This window comes from Podarcis melisellensis (assembly GCF_964234715.1).
Source record: "Podarcis melisellensis genome assembly, chromosome: 13".
Lineage (NCBI taxonomy): Eukaryota > Metazoa > Chordata > Lepidosauria > Squamata > Lacertidae > Podarcis > Podarcis melisellensis.
Genome location: NC_138545.1, coordinates 14,178,283 through 14,201,888, shown reverse-complemented (window position 1 = coordinate 14,201,888; position 23,606 = coordinate 14,178,283). Strand labels below are relative to the sequence as shown.

At 46.8% G+C, this 23,606-nt stretch overlaps 1 protein-coding gene across 5 annotated transcripts in view; it reads left to right on the top strand.

Moving 5' to 3' along the window:
- The window catches only part of TEP1 (telomerase associated protein 1), a 51,326-nt gene that overhangs the window by 15,749 nt on the left and 11,971 nt on the right, over positions 1-23,606 (top strand). For all 5 annotated transcript variants that reach the window (XM_081883566.1, XM_081883564.1, XM_081883565.1 and 2 more), the window contains exons 14-41: positions 112-331; positions 1,742-1,888; positions 3,250-3,324; positions 4,513-4,634; positions 5,830-5,892; positions 6,207-6,350; positions 6,966-7,142; positions 7,865-7,985; positions 9,048-9,172; positions 11,535-11,651; positions 11,749-11,866; positions 12,306-12,500; positions 13,707-13,897; positions 14,004-14,157; positions 14,297-14,476; positions 15,287-15,379; positions 15,524-15,656; positions 16,721-16,871; positions 17,116-17,255; positions 17,491-17,576; positions 18,191-18,305; positions 18,578-18,803; positions 18,913-19,030; positions 19,346-19,470; positions 20,467-20,566; positions 21,010-21,165; positions 21,753-21,962; positions 23,254-23,407. In XM_081883566.1, coding sequence (XP_081739692.1) covers positions 112-331; positions 1,742-1,888; positions 3,250-3,324; positions 4,513-4,634; positions 5,830-5,892; positions 6,207-6,350; positions 6,966-7,142; positions 7,865-7,985; positions 9,048-9,172; positions 11,535-11,651; positions 11,749-11,866; positions 12,306-12,500; positions 13,707-13,897; positions 14,004-14,157; positions 14,297-14,476; positions 15,287-15,379; positions 15,524-15,656; positions 16,721-16,871; positions 17,116-17,255; positions 17,491-17,576; positions 18,191-18,305; positions 18,578-18,803; positions 18,913-19,030; positions 19,346-19,470; positions 20,467-20,566; positions 21,010-21,165; positions 21,753-21,962; positions 23,254-23,407 — 3,956 coding nt within the window. The remainder of the gene's footprint in view (positions 1-111; positions 332-1,741; positions 1,889-3,249; positions 3,325-4,512; positions 4,635-5,829; positions 5,893-6,206; positions 6,351-6,965; positions 7,143-7,864; positions 7,986-9,047; positions 9,173-11,534; positions 11,652-11,748; positions 11,867-12,305; positions 12,501-13,706; positions 13,898-14,003; positions 14,158-14,296; positions 14,477-15,286; positions 15,380-15,523; positions 15,657-16,720; positions 16,872-17,115; positions 17,256-17,490; positions 17,577-18,190; positions 18,306-18,577; positions 18,804-18,912; positions 19,031-19,345; positions 19,471-20,466; positions 20,567-21,009; positions 21,166-21,752; positions 21,963-23,253; positions 23,408-23,606) is intronic.

Genomic DNA, 23,606 nt, shown 5'->3' with positions numbered 1-23,606 from the left:
CCATCTCACTTTGCTGCAAAACACTACAGAGGAAGCTTCCATCATTGCAGTGGTGGCTCAGGTGTTGACTGGCATGTGTGTGTTCATTTGTTGGTCTGTCTTCCTTTACAGAGAGATTCGCTGCAGCCACGCTCTCCTGCAACGCTACCAGGAGGCTCTGGAGAAAGCAATCCACATTGCCGTTCGGCACAATCTGCCCCCCATCCCTGGCCGTACCCTCATCCTGATAAAAAACTCAGACATGTTTCAGCCCTACGTGAAGGCCCAGGGTCTCTGCTGCCCCAACACCAATGGGCAGGATGACACTGGACGGGCCTCTCTCCCCCTTACGGTTTGTTCATCTTAAAAGCAACCTTTCTCTCTGTTTTCCCTTCCCTGTTGACTCGTTCCACAACAGGAGCTGCGTTAGGGCAAATGGGACACTTCCTTGCCAACCTCGCTTGTCCCTCCCACTTGCCTATTTCCTTTCTTAAAACCAGCCTAGAGGGTGTCCCTGGCTGCCACCTTCCTTCTGAATTCTCTATATTGCCCTCGTAGAACTCAGGAGGGAGGGGAAACCTTTAACTAGTTGACTCTGCTTGTCGTTGGCTTCGGATCCACTGATTATTATTAATTCATTTGTATGCCGCTTTCATACCGAATGGCTTCTAAAGCGGTTTACAAATGTAAAATCAATCCTAAAACCCATACCTGATTGAAATGCATAATACTAATTCATCAGAGCATTAAAACATCTTTAGTTTAAAATGTGTAAATGAACTAGTTTAAAAGCATGACAAATCAGGTAAAACAATAAGAAATCCTAAGTTCGGGCAACTGCTTGGCTGAACAGGTGTGTCTCTCCCCCCCCCCCCCCCCGGTACTACCAGATTTCCAGCAAAATGTACCAGTTTTTTGCAGGAACTGTACATTCGATTCATTTAATCTTCAAATATTTATTATTTTAGTATTTGTACCCCCTCTGTTTGACTTAAAAATAATTGCAGATGGTGGCTTATAACCTAATTTTTAAAACAGCTGTAATCCTCAGTTGTTACATTTTTGTTGTTGTTTATCAATAAAAGAAAATAATAATTAAAAAATGAAACGGTACAGGAAAAGGTAATGTTGATTGATGAGTAATAAAATCCTCTGGTCAGTAAAAGAGAATTTTCAGCTTGGTAGGCCCAAAAACTTCTTATTTTTCACACAACACCAGCTCAGAGGCCAGTTTCTGCAGCAAAATGATTCCTGCCAGTCCCTTAATTTAAAAACCTGTGTCTGGAAGCTGCAAGATTATCACGTGTAAAACGGACTCCTGAAATTTCTTCCTGGCAAATCCACTGGCAATTTGAGCTTGCCTCTGGCAGATATAATTATATCTAGGATAATTGAGGGTTGCTTCCAGACTGCAGCTGCTTTTAGGTGGGATTCAGTCACGTGCCAATACCAGCAATTAAAGTAGGTTTGGAGTGTTGCAGACGTGCTTCACTCCCCTCCCCTCCCCCCAAAATCCTTGTGTGACAAGGGAAGTGTGGAATAAGGGCTCCTTAGTTGCTTGACACGACTTCGTCTTGTCAGACTCCCCAGAAGCAAATAAATGTGGGTGCTCAGTGAACAGATCTCCTGGAAGCCGTTTGGCTTTTTCCGCATTAGAGCCAAACGAATATTGGGCATGTTGAGGCGACTGCTTCTCCAGCCATAAGGGAGGCCTTCAAAAGGACCAGAGCTTTAAAGGAAAGACTTACTGTCTCTCCTCCAGAAGCTGGACGTGGCCATGCTGTTGGGTTCCATGGTGCATTTTGCGTCGGAGGAAGCCCAGATTCTCTTCAGCTACGAAGGACAAGAATTCAGGCCTGCTGCCATGACGGGCTCTGTGCTGACGGATGTGCAAGCTCTGCGAGATTTGGTAAGACCTGGAATTGGGGTCTGTGTGGAGTTCATTTTCCTGGTCCAAGGGTGTGACTCCCCAAGGCAGCCTTAATCCTCTTCCTTCCCCCAGGTCCTGAATCATAACAGATGAGGAAGATAGGAAACTGAGTCAGCCCATTGATCCACCTGCTGATTGGCAGATAGCAGTTCATAGAGGGTCCTCTCCTAGCCCTTCTGGGAGAGCCCAGGCTGGAACCTGGGACCTTCTGCATACCAAGCATGTGTTCTGCCACTGAGCTGCAATTGCCTCGTTGCAAAATAGAATTAAGCAAATCATAATATGGGAGAGAATCGGTCACATCTCCCTACCCCTTTCTGTACTTACCTGGCATTTTCAGTTTCTTAAGGGGATGTTCTTTACGAACTTTGCATCCCAGATCACAAGGGATAAGTTTAAAATGGAGCTGAGCTGTTTGCGTTTGAGCTTGCAAAGAGGAAGTGTTCCATATATTTATTTATTTTTTAAAAAAGGAGGGATGACAAACCTTAGGCCCCTGTTGCAGCCTCCCTTTTTTGTTTTGGCAAAATGCCACCACTGAGCATAGCACCTGAACAACATTTAAAAAAGAAAAAATAGATGCAAATTAGCTGAGAAAGAGGACAGTCTCTCTCTAGGTGTGTGTGTGTGCACGCACCTGGGTTTTTGTTTTTTGTTTTGGACACGACTGCTTTAGTGCAGCATGTAGAAGGTTGGCCAAGGGTGACCCTCTGACCCAACCAAAAGTTTAGTCAACTTCCCTCTCTCCCCACCTTTCTTCTCCCCCAACTTTGTACTGTATACAGCATCTTAAGCATTACAGCATTATTCAATATCTCACATTGAATGTAACTGATCTGTAGAAGCTCTTACGACCTGAAAATGGAGACAATGCACATACTTTTTAATAAAACTATTTTTTCAACAACAAAAACGTGCACAGGAGCCCTCAAAAAGCACTCCGTCTGTGCTGGTTTTGCAATGTATGTTTTTTTATTGCGCCCCCCCCCAAATTATAAAACATCATGGGAGTTTGTGCTTGCAGTATTTCCTGTGTGAGAGTCTTTTTCAACTGGGTTTCCCTTTTCTCACAAGGAAGGCTTGCCCGCTGCTTCTAGGCGCAACAGGCCTTACCTCAGGAACCCAAGAAGCATCTCTTAACACTGAGCCCCCAGACCGTTGTTCCATCTAGCTAAGGTTGTCCACAGTAGTGACTGGCAACAGCTCTCCAGGATTTCAGATGGGGAGCCGGGCCGGGGGGGGGGTGTGTCTCTCCCAGCCCTACCCAGAGATGCCAAGGCTTGAATCTGGGGCTTTCTGCACCTGCTCACTGTCCCTGTTTTGTTTGCTTCCACTGCTAGAATGCATACTACAACTACGAAGAGGATCACAGAGCCAGAGACGTCATCATGGACCTCATCGCTCGCCGCCAAAAGGTGAGTCTCTGGGCTTGCACTGTGGATGAATTAATTGACTACAACCTCTTTATTTGGGTGGCTACCTTAAGAATGAAAGGAAGGGGTTAGCTAATTGATTTGAATTTGAACACGACTCAATAGAGCAGTCCTTCATTTACTTTATAAGTGGTACGTATATCTGTTACAGCAAATACAGCATTGGAATTCATTTATATGCAGCCTTTCAGAGTGAAAATCTCTGAAAGGTGGCGCACATTGAAACCATAATGCACAGTATCTCTTCCAGGCAACAATACAAAGCTTTTAGTATTGCCAACAAATGAATCTTATTGGATGGAGTCTGCCATTTGCAATTTTTATAACATATATAATAAAACATGCTGCCTGCTTTAACGGCGGGTGCTTTTTAAATGGTTGCGTCTGAACCTACCTTGTACCACACCAGACATTAGTTTGTGCTTTTAGTGCTAGGTGAAGACCCATTTATTCACCTAGGCATTTAAAAATAATTTGGGATCCTCTTCATATGAGGACTTACATTTCTCTCTTTGGGTTAAAAAAGTGTCACACTTCCATTTATTGATCAAATTTATATCCTTCTTTCGAAAGGAGCTCCTTTTGGGCTTTGTTTTTTGCATTTTAAAGCTCTGCTTTATTCTTCTGTCACTTGTGATGTGCCCAGAGAACTATGTTGTTGGGCAGCCTGTATAAATGGGAGGAGGTGGGTTTATGAACAGTGCTGAGAGGGCAGCCCACTTCTGACTTCAGGAGTGATGCTGCCAAACAGCAACAGCCACTCCCCTTGTGCAGTGAGCCTCCCCAAGGCTGTCCTCTTTTGGAAGCAGCGTGCTGGGCTGTAGAATGATGACCCTTTGGGCAGTGACAGCGAGGGGGTGGTGTGGCCCTGATGCAATGAACCATAGACAATGCTCTTCTAGGGTAGTGTTAGCAGATCTGTGTATCTCCTTTGGCAACAGAGAGCCTTGGTGTGGTGTCCCAACTCCTCCGTGCTTTCCATGCTTTTGCAGAGCGCAGCTGCTGAATGATTTAATTTCAGTTCACCAGTGAACACTGCCGGTTAATGGGGAAGGCCCTGTGGAGATGAGTCATGCGCTCAGGCGATTTGCTTTGGGCTGCTGATGGGGTTTCTGGTTTCCTACAAGTTCCTGATTCCTGCTTGCTTGCTTCTCACTTCTCCCACGCCAGGTGGACAGAATTCTTCTTCTGAGCGCTGAGCCCCACGTCCCGCTCCTTGGCTCTGCCCTTTGGCTGTATCGCCACCATGTGTCCTCCGACTGCCTCTTTGTCAATGTCTGTGCGAATGCAGCGTAAGTGGGGGAGAAATCGCGGGGACTAGGAAAGCTGCCTTATACTGAACCGGAGCATATAATCAATCTTAGAACTGTAGGGTTGGATGGGGGGACCCTAAGAATTATCTAGTTCAATTCCCCCCCCCCTCCAATGCAGGAATCTCAACATGTGGTTCCCCCATCCATTTTGAAACCATAACATACCCTGCTTAGCTTTGGAAATCTGCTTCAGCTATTAGTCTTTCCCAATCCCATCCACTTAATCCAGTGCTCTTGGGAAGAGTGATAGCATCATGTTCTTAAGTAAATGTATCCAAGTTCTTCATGTACATTACTGGCCAATAGGAGCTTTCCCCCCCCCCCATATCACTGCCTCTCCCCTGCCCCCCGCCTTGGTAGAGAGAGCTGCAACCCTTCTTTGAAGATAATTATTATATATTTATTTTTTCCCCTGACGGGACTCAAGACATCTTACAGGAACTGCTAAAAACATAGAAAAATCAGTCATTTTTAATTGTATCATTTCATTCAGTTAATTAATCAATCAATCAGTCATTTAATTCTATCACTGTTTAATTGTATCTCAAACTATTTATTAACTAATGAGGTCATTTATTGAAATACTTTCTGCCCTTATGTAGTAGGCAGCTTCCCATTAATATACCGTATTTTTTCCGTGTATAACACGACCCCTATTTCTGGGGGAAGATTGCCCAGAGTTATTGAGCTTTTTTTGGGGGGGAGATTGCCCACAGTTGTTGAGCTTGGGGGGGGGGGATTGCAGACAATTGCTCACCCACCAAACCGCCGCTGCCAATCACACACATCCACGAAGCCAGTAGCCGCCAATCGCACGCCCGGTTGCCTCAGCAGCAGCAAATCGCAAACAGAGCTTGCCGCAGCCACCATTCACCCCCTTAAACACCGCTGACAATCTCCTGCTCGAGGCACCCACGAATCGCCTGTCCCATCCTTCACTATCCATGTATAAGACGACCCCAAATTTTTAGCATTTTTTTCTAATAAAATAACCTCGTCTTATACACGGAAATATACGGTACTTGCATTTCCCACTTTTATTTTTATTTTTTAAAGCTCTGCCTGGGTTTGGAGCATTAGAAAGAGTGGGGGGGGGGAAGCATGGGGGGGGGATCTGGTGGAACACACCCCATAAACTTTACTGAGTACTGTTCCTTCCCCTATTCAATTTTAGGAATCCAAGTACGTCCGGTTCCAGGAATGTTGTGATAAGCGGGTTCAATGAGCAAGTGCTCAGGTGAGTCTCAGAACTGAGCAAATGCAGAGGAAATGCTGGCTGGCAGGACACTATTTACCAATGTGTATTTACTGAGAGAACTTCAGCCGTCTTTGTTCCTTTGGATAGCTGAGGATTAATTCTGCTGAAAGCCAGAAAATGATTTTTTTAAAGTGTGTGTTTATGAGCATTGAAGGCTGGTGGCTACTAGCAGTTTGGCATGCAGCCAGCCATGGAAACAGAAACCTGAGAAGCACCTTGTTCATTTTGGGTTTTGTGGGGGGGGGTTTTTTGCATTTTGTGCTGGATTAATAACCCCTTTCTGTATTTTGCAGGTTTATGGCCGAATGTGGCAACTCCCGGTTCCTAGAGCACGTTGGGAAGGCCGACGAGCTCCATGGCCTGCCCAAGAAGCAGAGGGCGGTGGCGGCTGAGGTGGAAACTGGGGTTGCCTCCTTGATACCACCCCCCAAGAGCAGGTAACTGTGAACTGAGGTTTATGTATGGGTTGCCCTACAAGTGGAGCTTCGTAAAATTTATATACTGCTTGATTGTAAAAAAAACCAACAGCAACCTCGAAGCTGTTCACAGGAGGAATAGCAGGTTAAAAACAACTATTTAAAACATCCAAAAAATTTAAAATCAACTATAAGTTAAAATCCACATTAAATGCTAGTCCACATTCTACAAACTGAACAGGCTAAACAAAAATGTATTTAGCAGGCAGCAAAAACAGTACAGTCATACCTTGGTTTTCAAACAGCTTAGTTCTCAAATGTTTTGGCTCCCAAACGCCACAAACCTGGAAGTGACTGTTCTGGTTCGCGAACTATTTTTGGAAGCTGAACATCCAGCAGGGTTTCCATGGCTTCCAATTGGCAGCAGGAGCTTCCTGCAGCCAATCGGAAGCTGCGCCTTGGTTCCCGGATGTTTTTGAAGTCAAAAGGACGTCCAGAATGGATTTTGTTCGCCTTCCAAGGTACAACTGTACAGCAAAGGCACATGCCTGATCAAAATGGCTGAGTGGGCACTTGTGGTGTTTAGACCTCTCAGGGTTATAACTCCTTTTGTATCCTGAATCATTTCCCTCACAGGTGGCGCTCCATCAAGATTTTTGTCTCCTCCACCTTCCGCGACATGCACGGCGAACGGGACCTGCTGATCCGCTCCGTCTTCCCTGAGCTACGAGCCCGGGCAGCCCAGTTCTGCCTGGCGATAGAGGACATCGACCTCCGCTGGGGGATCACTGAGCATGAGAGCCAGCAGAACAAGTATGAGGAGAGGAGGGGAAAGACCAGGGTTATTTGGGGGTGCTCCAAACTTCCTCAGTTGTAAGTCAGCTTGTCTGATAGTTGAATTTTAGTTTAGCACAGGACCCTTTGACTACACTTGGAGAGTAGTAGCCTAGCTTACAGGGTAGAGGGCAGGCCATGTGGTACATACACAGTTCTACTCCTCCAGTCCTTCTTTCCTTCTGCCTGAGGCAGCTGCATCACTTTGCCTAATGTTTGGGCCGGAGCCTGATGCCCACCCCCAGTCTCATGTCCGTAATTTCTCTTGTGCAGTTGGGGAGATCTTTTTGAATTTGTTCTTTGGAAAAGTGACATGGGGAGCTGCCTTATACTGAGCCACACCTTTGGTCCTCTAACTTAGTACAGTCTACACTGACTTGGCAGCAGCTCTCCAGGGTTTGGGGCAGGAAGTCTCTCCAGCCCTCCCTGGAGATGCCAGGGTTGAACTTGGGACCTTCTGCACACAAAACTGGTGCCCTACCACTGGACTGTGGCCTTTCCCCTATTGACTGAGCGAATAAAGAAAACACAGCAGCAAAAATTTCTGTGCATCGGAAGCAAGGCAGCATGGGAGTTCTTTCAGAACACCTTGACCTGTTTTTCTTCCCTGTGTAACTGTCTCCTATAAATGCATTTAGGAAGGCGGCGGTGGGATTGGAGGTTCAGCAGACAGATGTTCTAAAGGTTCATTATCTCTCTAGGCAGCTGGAGCTCTGCTTGTCAGAAGTCTGTCGGAGTCAGCTGTTCATTGGGATCCTTGGGGAGCGGTACGGCCACGTCCCTACGGAGTATTCCTTGCCAGATGAAGCCCATTTTGAGTGGGTGAGTGAAGAGACTGTGAGTTAGCCAGTTCTAGTGCTGCTCAGTAGCACTTAGGGACCAGGAGGAAGCATTCTTTCCCAAACAAAATGGGCACAGGCTGGTTAGCAGTTTTCTCCTTTTCATACACAAGATAGAAATTTTGCTGCTTGTCCCATGAATAGCATTCTGGTATGTGCATGTCTGTTCCTGAAGGGTTTTCCCAGCATAGCTTACAGAACTGTGAAAAGAATACACTCCCTATTCTTAGCCTTGGAAAGGCATGGCACAGAAAGAATACTAATTGGGAGAGGGAGAAGGAACCACGTATTTTTCCATGTATAAGACTAGGTCCCCCCCCCTTAAAAATGTCGAAAATTAGGGGGCGTCTTATACTCTGGGTCATCTCCCCCCATTTTCTTAAATCTGAGTCCCCCAAAATAGAGGGCATCTTATACATGAGGGCATCTTATAGATGGAAAAATACAGTAAGTAAACTCTGGTATCAATTCTTAGTTTTCGAATGACCGTGTGGAATGGGAACAGTAAGCAAGGAAGTGGCAAAAGATGCTGATCTCTCTTGGCGTGTCCCTGCTTCCCTCATTCTGTTAGCAACCTTCTCAGTATTCCCTATCAAAGGGAATACTGTCCATGGATATAACACATTGCAGGATAAATATATATATATTTTAATGAATTTGCTGCCCCAGGAGACTTAGGGTTGTTTCTAATGCAGCTCTATATTAAAGTCACTTTGGGGGATACTTGTACCACCGTGAAAATGTTTTGCTCCAGTGGAACATTGTCACACGAGAGAATGCATAGTAGTCAGGTAGCTGGTAACTTTGCACAGCCTGTTGTTCGATTATTTCCTGCAAGCACAGCCGTTGCACATTAGAATCCACCCTTGCGCTAGCAGGCAGAGAATGTTGAATCCGACTAAACTTCAATGGGAAGGGGAAGAGGATGTGAGGGAGAACCTGACATTAAAAGAGCAAGAATGCAGTCAAAGAGAAGATGACCTCAAACTGGCTCTTAGGAGTCCTTCAGGTTGCGTGTTGCAAAGATTGTATGTTGTCTCTGCAGGTGAAGTCTTACCCAGTGGGCCGCTCCATCACTGAGCTGGAGGTGGTTCAGTTCCTGAACGGTTGTGAGAACCCTGCTGCACCGTCCAGGAGCTTCTTCTACCTCCGGCAGCCAGACTTTCTTGAGTAATGCATTTTGTTTTAAAATATTTCCATATGCCTGTAATGTAGTGTAGCTTAATGTTTGTTTTTTAAAAAATCAATTAACCTGCCATAACCTATGATAGTTATTGCTCAAAAGCACCATTAGTTTCGTTCTGCTTTATAGTTCAGTCGGCAGAGCATGACACTCTTAATCTCAGGGTCACGGGTTCGAGTTCCGTGTTGGGCAAAAGATTCCTGCATTGCAGAGCGGGTTGGACTCGATGACCCTCGTGGTACTTTCCAACTCTGGTTATTTGCTGATCCCAATGGAAATTGCACTTGGTTTTGGTGCAACATTTTCCAGATGCCACGTTGGGCTGAAATTTGGCATTCTGGAGGAGAATCGTGCATCCTGAAGATTCATGTGTTTCTTTTGAGTAAAGTAAGCCCGTCAGATCTCTAGTCTTCTTTGTTGGCTGTAGACAAAATGCTTTGAATTGTGTGAGCGTCTGGTGAAACTGTAGGATTGGGCTTGTGGATGGGGCTGTGTTCCATTGATCCCTCCCTTTTGGTCTTCCTGTGAGTTGTGCTTAACAGAATCTTGATTTTATTCATTTACTCTGTTTCTCTAAGGACATCGGGATTAGAGATGTGTAGACCTGTGGGGGAAGGGATCAGAAAAATTTTTGGGGGGATGTTAAGAGCAGTAGACTCGTAATGTGGTGAACTGGGTTCGCGTATCCGCTCCTCCACATGCAGCTGCTGGGTGACCTCACTCACTTCACAGAGTGTTTGTTGTGGAGGAGGAAGGGAAAGGAGATTGTTAGCCGCTTTGAGACTCCTTCGGGTAGTGATAAAGCGGGGTATCAAATCCAAATTCTTCTTATTATTCTTAGTAAGTTTTTGTGGGCCCCGCAGGCCTTCTCTTCTCTACTCTGGGTACCAAGTTCAAAATCTTCATAACAGCCCTGCAAAGTAGGTCTGGGCGAGAGATAGCAACTGGCTCAAGAGCATTGTGGTTGAGTGGGGATTTGAATCCCATGTTTCCCTGATCTTACTCTGTCTCCACTACAACACTCAAGCTTTACATCTGACATACATTATGGACATTAAAAACACACTTGTGCATATGTGCATACCATTTTTAGTGCTTCTGCTGGGAGGCAAGGAGCTGTCCAGGGTCCTGAAGCTCCACTCCCTACAGAGTACAGTACTGTACTGTGACAACACCTCTGCTCTAAACATACACTCTGGTTATAGCTATGCTGTTTGTGCTAGTCTCAGAGGATTGCAACTCTTGTGAGAGGTGCTGAGAATTTAATTCATTGGCTTTCTTGTCTCTTGGGTATCTCTTGTTTTGCATGTGCTTGCAGAATCACATTTTTCCAGTATCCCTTGGTATGCAACCATGATATGTACAAGCAAAGCTACAAAATGGTTTGGAAAGATGTTAAATCTGATTTGTAACATGGCCTGAGATTCCTCTAGCTGTAGGCCCACAAGAAGAGAATGAAAGACATCTGAAATAATTGGGGTGACAAATTTCCCTTCCATTGTTAAATTGCATATATGGTGTGACTGTAGAATTGCTGATCACAAGCAACTCCCATCATAAAAGGGAGATTGAACCGGTACATGTTTGTTGCAAAGCAAACTGTTTTCCTGACTGGTTCCTTTGAAGGAAGGCATGGCTTAGGAGGAACAATGGATTATAGTCATCATCATTATAATTTTGTTTGTATGCCGCCTTTCCATAGTTGCAACTGCGCTCAAGGCAGCTTACAACATGACAAGAGTTACATAATTACAAGATTACAAACATAACAGAAGTCATAAACAATAAAACACATCAAAACGTACACAACCAGATGGAAACAATTTCCATGTAAATCATAAGATCTAAAACTAAAGATACAACAATATCAATAACACCAACGAGCTCTCTCAACCCTCTATAACCCCCCCCCCCAATAAACATAGTCTTACCTCGGAAGTCGAATGGAATCAGTTCCAGAAGTCCATTTGACTTCCAAAGCGCAGCTTCTGGTTGGCTGCAGGAAGCTCCTGCAGCCAATCAGAAGCCGACGAAGTCCCATTGGACGGTCGGCTTCCCAAAGAAAGTTGAAAAGCCAGAACACGCACTTCCAATTTTCTATTGTTTGGGAGCCAAAACGTGCGAGTTCTGGGGCATTCAAGAACCAAGGTACGACTGTATATGCATATATGTATAACTCGTATCCAAACTTCTTGGTTGTCCAGCTTTGGATTTTCAACCAAAACACCCAGGTTCTTTTGAAAACATGCATCTTGAAAGCAAATCTCACAGAATGTGGGTTTCCCTTTGATTCAGAATTGTGGTCTGTCGTAATCTAGTGCCTCTTTGCTCCTCTGTCACTCTTGGCAGCTCCGTGCCAGAAACGTGGAGGGCGGATTTCGTGGCTGAGTCAGAGGAGGCCAAGCGCCGGCTGGGAGACCTGAAGGAGAGCATTGAGAATCATGGCAGCTTGGCTTCATGTAGCAGGTGATGGGAAGGTGATATTGGTGGGGGCAGTGAGAGATCCCATAACCCTTCCGCAAACGTTTTCATTATTTGTGGGTTCTCTCTTCTTCTGTTTTAGATACGTTTGTCAATGGGGCGGGGTAGCCCAGGGCAGGCCGTACGTCAAGGGGCTTGAGGATTTCGGTGTCAAGGTACTGCAGGATGTATGGGAATGCCTCCGGCGCCAGTTTATAGAGGTAAGGACTGAAAAAAGCAAAGACTGGGCAAGCGTGTTTGGTTTTTTTCTTAACGGACTTTTTGTGTAGAGGGAAGCTTGTTCCCAGCAGTTATGTCTACAAGCATCCTCTGTAATCGTGAGTTTATGGAGTGGGAAGAGTTCCCCAATATCCCCCTTCCCAACATCATCAACAACATGCCCAGCAAGAAATATAATATGTTTTGATCTCAAGGTCATGAGTTCCAGTCCATGTTAGCTGAAAGCTTCCTGCATTGCAGGGGGATGGACTAAATGAGTAAAGAGAGAAATATAATGGAGGCTTTTCAGAGGCACAGTGAAGAACATCAACCACTCTTGTAAATTTTTATTTTGAAGCCACAGGTGTTTGTTTTTAAACCAATCACCCTTGGGTGCCTGTCTGCCTTTCTTATCATTCCCATCCCTGCTTACCCCCTCAGGGAGATGGCTCCACTCTGGCCGATGACGAACCAGAAAAGGAGGAAGAAATTGGCCTGCAAGACTCTTTCCAGGAGTTGCAGCAGAGGAGGTTTTGTGCCCGGGCAAAACTCGTCCATGCTGTGGCTGCCCAGCTGCGTGGAGGAAAGCTCTGTATTGTGAGCGGAGAGCCTGGCCAAGGGAAGACTGTCTTCCTGGTAAGTAAAGGAAGCAAGATTTGGAGGTGGGAAGGAGTCACTAGATACTAATAGTGAACTCGATTCTCAAAGTGTGTAGGTAGCCAGAACACCATCCGTGCACCAAGAAGATACATTTGCAGGGTCGGGGAAATGCCTTGGTTTGCGGTAGTACAAAAAATGAGACTTTAAGAACAATAAACCAAAAAATGCTGGAGGGGAGGACCTCAATATGTCCTAACAGGAACTGAGCATGTTCATTGAATGCTGGGTAGGGGTTGGAGATGGAGTGGAGACTGGGTTGATAGAGGAACTGGAATGGAATGGCTGGCTAGAATCTGCTGGTGTGGTTAGCTACCTTTTAAATTAAATTAAATTTTTGTTTACTGGCATTGTCCCTGGGAATGACGGCATGCTATTTGCAGGATCATTCCACTGGGATGCTTGCAGTGGGGAATGTTAATTGCTGCTGGGCTTTACAGCTCTGCCACTCTTTTCAAGCAGCAGTAAAGTTTTCATCAAAAGTGGGTCAGTGTTGAAGAGGGTTTGACTAGGACCTCACAGACCAGAGTTCAAATCTTGCTCTTGGCCCTGAAAGTTCACTGGGTTGACTTTGGGTCAGTCATCCCCTTCTCCACCCTCTTGTCTTTCGGCCTAACCTCTACTTCACAGGGTTGTTGTGAGGATAAAGTAGGGAGGGGAAAACACATGTTTATCACCTTGAGCTGCTTGAAGGAAAGGTGAGATATAAATGAATTAAGAAACCTGAGAGCGGAGGGAATAGTGACTTCCTCAACCCATGGAAAGCACATATTTGTCATGACTAAGGGCAGAAACTACTAGAAAATACTGGAAGTTTATAGAAGATTCTGGACTGTACTGGAAGACTCTGGAAGCTTTATATTGTTTTGACTAACTCAGGGTCACGTGGAGCCAGGAGAGATAAATTCCTGGACTCAGCAAGCTGCTTTATCTCTTTGCTCTCTTACTCTGCTTGTGCATTGTATGGAACGAAGTTTTTGCCTCAATAAAGTTTTTCTTTTAAAATGGATCTTTGACTCTGCATGGTTCCTTTTCATTTACTGCATGACACTGCTGTTTGTCAATATTAGCAGGGACTAAAAACTAGGAGAATGAGTTATGGGGTTGACACTAGCCAGGTCTGATTTGGCTCGACTCGGACCTGTTGCTGAATCCTCCTCTCCTGCTGTCTTCCTTTTACCTCAGGCAGCCCTTTCCCAGGTGCTCAGAGCAAAGGCCCCGCAGCAGAAAGAAGACCCTGCTCCCAGTTACCATGTTGTGACCCACTTCACCCAAGCCCGGCCCGATCAGGCCGAAGCCCAGGTCATGTTGGGCCACCTGTGTGCCCAGCTGAGGAAATTGCTGGCGCATCCTCCAGCCCCGCCCAAAAGCTACAGGTTAGCATGGCGGCCATTTTGAGGAGCCTGGTTTATCAGGGGTGACGTTGCTTCAGCTGCAAGTTTCTGTGTAAGAGAATAAGAAGGCTGCTCTGTTTCCTTTCAGGGGGCTGGTTGGCCAGTTTGATTCCCTCCTCCATTCTGTGGCCCTGTCTTTGAAGCGACGCCAATCTCTGGTGGTTTTGGTGGATGGCGCTGACCTTACCTACACGGCCGGTGGGCAGCTGGTTTCTGATTGGCTGCCCGAGGAGCTGCCCCAGGTGAGCTTTATATCTAACCTCACCTGTGTGAATATAGCATGCATCCTTTCCCACCAGCCACATTCAGATGATGGCCCAAAGTTCCCTTGCACCTCCTCTTTGCATGAACCTTCTGTCTTTTCTCTGACTCTCCCTGCAGCGAGTCAGCCTTGTCCTCAGCATCTCTGAGGAATCTGTACTCCTTGGGTCTCTCAAGCGGCGGAAGGACGCCTTCTCCGTTCCCCTTGGACCTCTGGACCCCCCTGACCGAGTTGCCATGGTCCGCAAAGACCTGGCCTTGTATGGCAAAAAGTTGGAGGAGTCGGCTTTCAACAACCAAGTAAATGGAAAAATGAAATGTTGTGTTTGCACATAATTTCGCTCCTTGCACCGTGTTCACTCTTGAGCACCACCTATATCCCAGTGCAGGTTCCAGATCAGCTGTGAAGTGGTTGGTCTTTGCTTGTTGCTCCACCTGTGTTTCTTCCTGATTATTAATGAGAAAGAAGCAGGGAAGAAAAGGAGTGGTTTTCCTGGGCTATTCGGAGCCAGAGGATGGCTAGTAGTGGCTGGAGAACTACCGAGTCCTGGATTCAAATCCAGACCCTGCCGTGTAACTCTCTGGGTGACGTTGGGGCCAGCCACTGTCTCTCCTTGGCCTAACCTACCTTGCAAGGATGGTTGCGAGGATAAAAGGGGCCACCTTGAGCTTGGAGGAACGGTTGGGGTAAAACGTACTAAAATGTCGTGCCCATGCTTTCCCCCTCCAGTGATATATTATCCAGTGGTTAGAATGGAAATGGGGAGCCTTTTTTAGATTCAAGGGCTGCATCACTACCTGGTCAGTCTCCCGGGTCCCACATGACACTGGTGGGCGGGGAAAGTGGGCAGAGTGGACTGTACATGTTGTATAGTAGGCTGGTTCGTTCACACAATCACATGTTCCTTCTGTAGGCAAACAAAGGGCATTATTGGAGTTGAAGCACACATTTTAGCTAGGTAAAAACAGCCGGAGGGGCTGGTAAAGGCCCCAAGGGATAAATACAAAGGCTTGGGAGCTGCTTTTTTGGGGGGGGCTGGGGCCTGAGGTCGTCCCCCTGCCCAAGTAGAGGACTCTTTGAGACTCTTGATTCCGCCTGTTTCCCTACAGATGCGGCTGGTGCTCCTGAAACGAGGCTCGCGGCAACCTCTGTACCTGACCCTGCTGACTCAGGACCTGCGGCTCTTTGCCCTGTATGAGAAGGTGAGGCAGCTGTTGAGACGGATCATGGGTTGGGGAGGAGGAGGAGGAGTGACAAGGCATCACATAGCTCCAGACCTCACAGTTGGTCTTTCTGCACAGTTCGATCATATGTTTCTTCTCCTTCTTCCCCCCCTTATCCACAAGCTCTCGGAGAGGATCCAGAAACTGCCTGTGTCACTTCCTTTGCTGCTGCAGCATCTGCTGGGCTGCCTGGAGCAAGATCACGGGGAGGAGATGGTTTCTGTTGCCCTCGTGTGTCTCTGGGCCAGCAGAGACGGTAAGTCCTGTGCAAGGGGGAAATTCAACGGTGACATTGGGCACAGACCAGAGGCTATTGGGCCTGTGAGGGCCACACCAGATATCCTTTCCTTGGTGCCATTTGGGATGATTTGTGTTTGTGATGGTCTCTGGGCGATTGTCTGCTTTCGATAATTCCTCTACCTGTAAATATTTCAGGAAAGACACATTGCTTTGTTTCCAATCTGAAATCCTTTCAACTTTTCAAATACCACAGATGTGACAGGGGAGGCGGTGGGTTATTGTTTTTCTGTTGCACTATAGCACAAGAATACCCCTCCAGACTTCAGCAATGGATTCACCCTTGCTATCATTTGGCTGGGTTGTCCCAGCCATTCTGGACAGCTTCCAATGCATCAACATCTGATGGGAGGTTGTTCCACAGGGCGGGCACCACTACCCAGAAGGCCCTCTGCCTGGTTCCCTGTAACTTCACTTCTCGCAGTGAGGGAACCGCCAGAAGGCCCTCAGAGCTGGACCTCAGTGTCCAGGCTTGGGTAGCAATGTAGAATGACAAACAAAAGCAGGATGTTGTTTGGATGGTCTGGTGTAAATCACCACTAATGCACTATTATCAGCAAAATCCACCCGCAACACACACACACACACACACACACCAGTCTGCAGGGTCCTACTGTGATGTATCTGAGGCAGAGATGGCCAGTGTTTCTGATTATATTTATCTGATGGCCTGCCTTCCAGTTAAATGATTCTCAGAGTAGCTTACAGGCTACATAGTCCTCTGGTTGATGCATGAGGCCAGGCCATGCTTCTCTTCAGCTCTACAACCCCAGAGCAGGCAACCTCCAGTTGGATCTGAGTGTTCCTTCTAATGCAGGAATATGCAGCTGTCTCATACGGGGATCGACCTTGCAACCTTGGCATTACCAGCACCATGCTTTAACCAACTGAGCTATTCGGGTTCCAGTGGCACTTGCTCTACATCAGGCCAGTTGTTGGGGGATGCTGGGAATCATAGGCCTGGAAGGCGCAGATTCCCCCGCCTACTCTTAGATAGATGACTGTGGTCGTGACCTTCTGCAGGTCTCATGGAGCGAGATCTCTACGCCATCCTTGCTGACTTGAAGGACCTGAATGGGACTGACTTCACCATGGAGCACGCCATCTGTGTCGAAAGACAAGCCAGGAGCCAACCCATGGCCCCCTTCTTTGACTTCTTGCGGAGCCTGAGAGGGTGAGTAGTGATATTAAATTCCCCAGAATAATCTTTTGGAGAATTTTCTTGAGAAATGGATGCTTCTTTGAGGGGTGGGATAACAACAACAACAACAACAACAAATTTATTATTATTATTAATGTCATTGGGGAGTTGCAACTCAGGCTCCCATCCTTGGCCCTATGTAGTTTTTGAGAGCAAAAAATCCTGGCTCTGTTTTTGGGGAGCGCTGGGTTTATCACTCTCTGCTGTCACCCCACAGCTTGCTTGGGGCATGTGGCTCCCCCTCAGGGCCTTCAGGCTCTCGGCTGCATCTCTCCAGCGCCCCCTTGAGGATGGCAGTAGAACGGCGCTATCTGAAGAATTCAGGCTTGGACTACACAGCTCATATGCTCTTGGCAGGTAACCCTTCCCACCTTTTTGGTACTATGGAATTCTTGGTCTTTGGCTGCTTTTTCCTTTATTTTTTAATCAGCGGGTTGAAATGTGCCACCTTTCAGCAGACCTTGGTAGTACTCCAACCAATCTCTAGGTGGCAGCAGGCTCAATAGGTCAGCAAGGGGTGTTGCAGTTCAGCCAAGTGGCCTGTAGTGGGTGCTAACAGAGCTGTTGTCTCGCATCTCTTTTGTTCTTACAGCTCATTGGTGGAAACTGGTAGGCTTGGACGATTCCTGGAACCAGAACTGTGAGGCAGAGGCCTTGATGGCCCTCCCCTATCACATGGTAAGTGATGACTCTGCTAGCCATTGACGACTGGGGAACTAAGAGGCCATGTTGAATAATATTGAGACTGGAGAAGCCAGTATAAGTTGCATTTTCAGCTGAATTTAGGGAAGCCACTTGAAGCATCTGCTGTGTTGAGCTATTTCATTGATGCTTTTGTTTGATTTGCTCATTGCAAATAGCTCAGTCTGTAAATATTGATAATATTTGCAATGGGAGTTGAATAATTTTGATTGCAACTGTAGATCTCAAGATTACCAAGACGAAAATTGGGGACGGGGTGGAGAGACTTGAGAATAGAGCTGTTGTATGGCGGTGTGGATCTGAACTGTATCCTTCAGCGAAATGAACATCCTCCCGTTTATTTATCAAGATTATTTGTATGCCACGCTCTTGCAAAACCTGAGAGTGGTGTGCGGCAACATAAAAGCAATGTTTTATTTTTAAAAGCAATAATTGCTCTCCATTGTGGAAGGAATTTTGATCCTCAACCTACCTGTTCCAGTCACCCAGTCTTTTTATGTGCGGTTATTATTAGCTTACGGCCTAGAACTGTCAAGTAAATTTGTGAGCTCTGCAGATGCCTTCTTAAACCACACTCTTTTGTCCATTAGGCCCAAAGTGAAAACTTTGAAGTGCTGGGTTCTCTGCTGACGGACCTGAGCTTTGTGAGCGCTCATGTCCGGCTGGGTCTCCTCCACAGCCTCTCTGAGGCCTACGCACTCTATGGTGAGCCACTGATGCCCCCTAGTAGTTGGAATGGAGGTAGCAGTTCATAAAGTGCCATTGCCCCCTGTTGGATTAGAGGTTTGAAGACTAAGCTGCTCTCTTCCTGACCGAGATGAGAAATTTGCAGGCTGGGTATTGGCAAAGCTGCTCCTGGGCTGGGCCAGAATGCAAGGCAGCACTGCGGAAACGCAAAGGGTCGTTTCAGGTCAGATGGGCATACTGAGATGTGAATTCATCCAGTCCGTTGAAAAAGGATTCTTTGGCCTTTTCAGAGACTGCGTCTGACTTGGAGGTCGATGAGACTGTGAGGACCTTCCGGGCTTTCCTGCAAAGAAACATGGGGCTGCTTTCCCAGAATCCTCTGCTGCTTCTGCAGCAGGCAGCCAACGAACCACACGGCTCGTCGCTGTGTGTTCAGGCTATGAATGAGCTCATTGACAATGGGAGGCCTATCCTGAAATGGGCTAACAAGCCCCAGGAAGCTCAGAAGACCAATAGGTAATTCTGCAAAGTATTCTCTGTACTTCATCTTTTCCTTTTTCTGCAAGGCTCACGGATCTTATTTTGGTTCTCTCTCTCCCCCCCTCCCACCTCTGATGCCCATCAGCCTTGTCCTGAGCCTGCCTGCCACTCCTTCTTGTGTCTCCATTGCCCCTTCTGGAAAACTGGCTGCTGTGGGCACTGCTGATGGAATCCTGCACCTCCTGGATGTAGAGACTGGGCAGGTAAAAACCTGGTTTGATGTGTCCCACTTAATAGCACCCCCTCACATAACACACACCAAGTAGCTGCCAGGCCTAAATTGGCGCTTTGCGGAGAACATAAAAACCACTGGCCCATCTTGTCTGCACTTGATGGGCTGCAGTTATTCAGGGCTTCAGACAGTGGCATTCCCAGCCAGGGAATGCTGGGACCTTCTGCATTTTCTACCTGTGAGCCCAGGAGCTTGATTGACGTGTGTGTGGGTGTGGGTGTGTGATGGTTTACAAAGACTGTTCTGAAGTTCTGACGTGCTCCACATCCCTTCCCCAAATACCTAGGAACTGAAGTCCTTGCTGAGTGCTTGTGATGGGATCTCAGCCTGTGAGTTCCTGTCGGAGGTAACAGTCTGCCTCGGGGCCTTTAACGGACGCTTGGAGCTGTGGAGCCTGAGGGAAGGATGCAGGTAAGCCTCTCCAAAATGGTGGTCTGCGCCGGCTCCACAGCACAGATGGTGACGGCTGCTCATTATTTACCTGTGAGGCAAAATGAGCAGCGGTGGTCTGACATGAGGTTGGCTGGAGGGAAATGTCTCCCATGGATTTGTAGTGCTGGAACAGCAGGCAGGGCACCCAGATTTAGATGTTCCTGACAAGGATCTGGCAGTCCACGTACCAATTAATGGCAGACCCAGGAACAATGTATGCTGCAAGTTTCTTCCTCATGATGTTTATTTTCCTTTCCATTATCAACATCCAAATGGTGTTTAAAAACATTCCTGTTCACTCAAGGATTTGATGATGATGATAATTTTATTATACCCTGCCCACCAGGCTAGGTTTCCCCAGCCACTCTGGGTGGCTCCCAACAGAATATTAAAAACATGTTAAGACATCAAACATTAAAATCTTCCCTAAACAGGGCTTCCTTCAGATGTCTTCTAAAAGTCAGATAGTTGTTTGTTTCTTTGACATCTGATGGGAGGGCATTCCACAGGGCTGGCGCCACCACCGAGAAGGCCCTCTGCCTGGTTCCCTGTAACTTCGCTTCTCACAGTGAGGGAACCTCCAGAAGGCCCTTGGAGCTGGACCTCAGTGTCCAGGCTGAACAATGGTGGTGGAGATGCTCCTTCAGGGATACTGGGCTGAGGCTGTTTAAAATGTATTTTTATTTATTCATTCATTATAGTGGGATAGAAATTTTGAGGAGAGCATTCCTGGGTCAGGCCCGAGTCCAGCATCCTGTTCTCCACATTGACCAAATAGATGCATGGCTCTAGGAAGTTTGCAAGCAAGACCTGAGGATAATCGAATCCAAAATGGCTGCTGTAGCTAATTTGCTAATTCTTAATTTTTCCAGTATCTTCCATCCTGCTTCTTGCTTAATATTGCTTGACTAGCTCAGCTGGGTGCCAGCTTTAAGTGACATGTTCTTCTTTTCGTTTTGCTCGCGGGGTGTTTAGGCTGATGGGCACAGATGCCCATAAGACCCAGATCACGGATTGCTGCACCAACGCTGGCTGCAAGCTGCTCGCTACTGTCTCCCTGGATGGCCACCTCAAGGTATTTGCTCTCTTCCAAACTTTTCTTTCCAACTTATTTCTGTCCCAGCTTTGAGGGGGATGATGGCCATTTTGACAAAGGCCACATGCTAGAGCACTATTACACTGCTTTAAACAGTTTGAAAGGTTGAAGAATTCTGGAAACTGTAGTTTAAGAGTGCTGAGAGTTGTTAGGAAACCCCTACACACCTCACAGAGCTACAGTTTCCAGAGTCCCCTGGGAATGTGGATTGATTGATAAACCACTTTGGGGATTGTAGTTCTGCCAGCAGTTTACTTGCATAATCAGGGTATGTCGTGTGATAAGTAATTACAGAACGCTTCCTTAAGGGGATGGGAAAAACTTATGGATTGCCAGTAGTGACACACTTTTATTTTTTAACAGGGAAGGAATCCTTTTAGTATGCAGTAGTGATAATGCTTGTTTGTAATTTTCTTTTTCAGCTCTGGGAATCTACTCATGGTCAGCTGACACATGAACGAGACTGCTTGTGTCCTTTGAACTGTGTGGCCTTTCACCCCGAGGGTCAATTGGTCGCTACCGGAGGGTGGGACAGAACTGTCACTGTCCTGGATGCTAATGAGATGAGTGTGACCTCGGTGAGGAAGGGGGAAATATTCTAAATATTGTTGGTTAGGGGTGGGTTAAAGAGATCAAGACAATGAAAACAGAGGCAGCTTTCAGATTTAGTCTATTTCAGAGATGGGAGAATCTGTGATCTTCAGATGTTGCAGAACTCCTATTAGCAAAGTCATTTAAATAACACAGCTGGAGTCTGGAGAGAAAAGTCCTGATAACACTTGACTGAGGAAAATGAACAAAGCAGCATATAATTTGAGAAACAGAAAATAGGGAGATATTCAGCCAAATATACAGGGGAAAACTCTCTCAGAACTACACAGCCAATCAGAGCATGTGCTACCTCACTAGAAATCATGTCACCCTGCTAAGCCTCCTCCTTACCTGGTTAGCTGTCTTATTGATAACAGAATTAACCTTTAAGTTACAAATTGAAGCATCCCTGCTATTTCACTTCTGACAACCACAACTCCCCTGATTGCCTCTGCTGGCAGAAGGGGCAGATGAGAGTTGCACTCCAGCCACATCTGCTGAGTCACAGGTTCCCCATCTTGATGCACCTCCTACAGAACGGAGCAGCTTTTTTGACTCCTGTTTCCCCTTACAGGTGATGAAAGGCCACGATGCCTCTATCCATTCCATTTCCTTCTCCTCGGCTGGAAATGTTTTGGCAGCAGGAACCCTGATGGGATCTGTCCATCTCTGGTCGTGGCAGGAGGCTGTTGTCTTGAAAACATTCTCAAGTCACTCGGGTTGTGTCTCTGTTGCTCTGTTCCTCCCAGGGGGCGAACTGCTCACAGCAGGAGAAGATTGCAAGGTGGTATTATTATTATTATTATTATTAATACTGTATTGATTGGGAATGGGTGGAATGTTGGGAAGAAGTATACGGAGAATTGGGTGTATCATTTCCAGAATCTTGGGAATTGTAGCTCCATGGCGTGGTCACTCTTAACAAACTACAGTTCTCAAGATACTTCGGGATGGCAGCAGGGAAGCTATGACTGTTCATACAAGGTGTGACCGGAAAGTACGGTGAATGGTCACAAAAATCGGACAGCGAGAAATATTTGAACGTACATTCGGCATTGGAAACCCACAAAATGCTCACAATTGTGCATGGAGATGAAGCTGTAACTTGAAAGGCAGTGTGTGAGTGGTTTAAGCATTTCTGTGAAGGGCGGCAAACCATCAAAAATGACCCCCGGTCTGGCAGACCGTCGACGAGCAGAACCTCGGCAAACGTCGACAGAGTTTGTGGGTTATTGATGTGGGATCGGCGTTTGTCTGTTCAAATGATGGCGGAAGAATTGTATATTCTGTGTGAAATCATTACTGAGGTTACAGGGTTGTCCCACCCTCCATATTCTCCCCATCTGGCCCCAACAGATTTCTTTTCTCCCCAAACTGAAATCTGCACTGAAAGGGCACAGATTTTCCAACATTTCACACGTCCAAAGTGCTGTGACAAGGGAACTGAAAGCAGTACGAAAAGAGGACTTCTCCAGAAGCTTTCAACAGTTCTACGGACGTTGTCAATGGAGCATTGTATCAGAGGGGGGCTACATTGAAGGCCTGTAAGGCATGTACATTCGAATATTTCTCGCTGTCCGATTTCTGTGACCATTCACCGAATTTTCCGGTCACACCTTGTGGAATCACAGAATTACAGAGTTGGAAGGGACCCCTGAAGTGTTTAAGTGGGATAATAATGCTTTAAACAGTGTGGATGTGGCCACTGAAGAGAGAGAGAGTGTTAACATTGCAGGAGGGATCTCTTCTCAGTATGACGTGTGCATGTCTTTGTGCCTAGCTTAACTGACTTTGTGCGTTCTGAGTTGCACAGTGAGAGCCGGTGTGGTATAGTGGTTAAGAGTGGTGGACTCGTAATCTGGTGAACTGGGTTCGATTCCCCACTCCTCCACATGCAGCTGTTGGGTGACCTTGGGCTAATCGCACTTCTCTGGAGTCTCTCAGCCCCACTCACCTCACAGAGTGTTTGTTGTGGGGGAGGAAGGGAAAGGAGATTGTTAGCCGCTTTGAGACTCCTTCGGGTAGTGATAAAGCGGGATATCAAATCCAAACTCCTCCTCTTCTTCTTCTTGCAGGTCCAGCTTTGGGCAGGTCACCAGGGGCAACTGTGGAATACCTTGCGGTCAGGAGTCTCCTCCCCAGCTCTGTGCACTGCAGCCAATCCCGATTGCAGCCGCTTGGCTGTGGGGCACCATTCGGGAGACCTCCGGGTCTTCATAAATCTTTGGCGTACGTTTTGCATTTGTCTCCTTAAGCCATTTGAATCCTCGACGAAACCCTGCGGCCTCCCATATGTTGTTGGATTTCCGCTCCCATCAGCCTTGGCAAGAGCAGGGAATATGGGAGGTGCAGTCCAACAAAATCTGAAGGGCACCATATTGGCTGTTCCTGGTGTTAATAATAATAATAATGATGATGTATGTGCTGC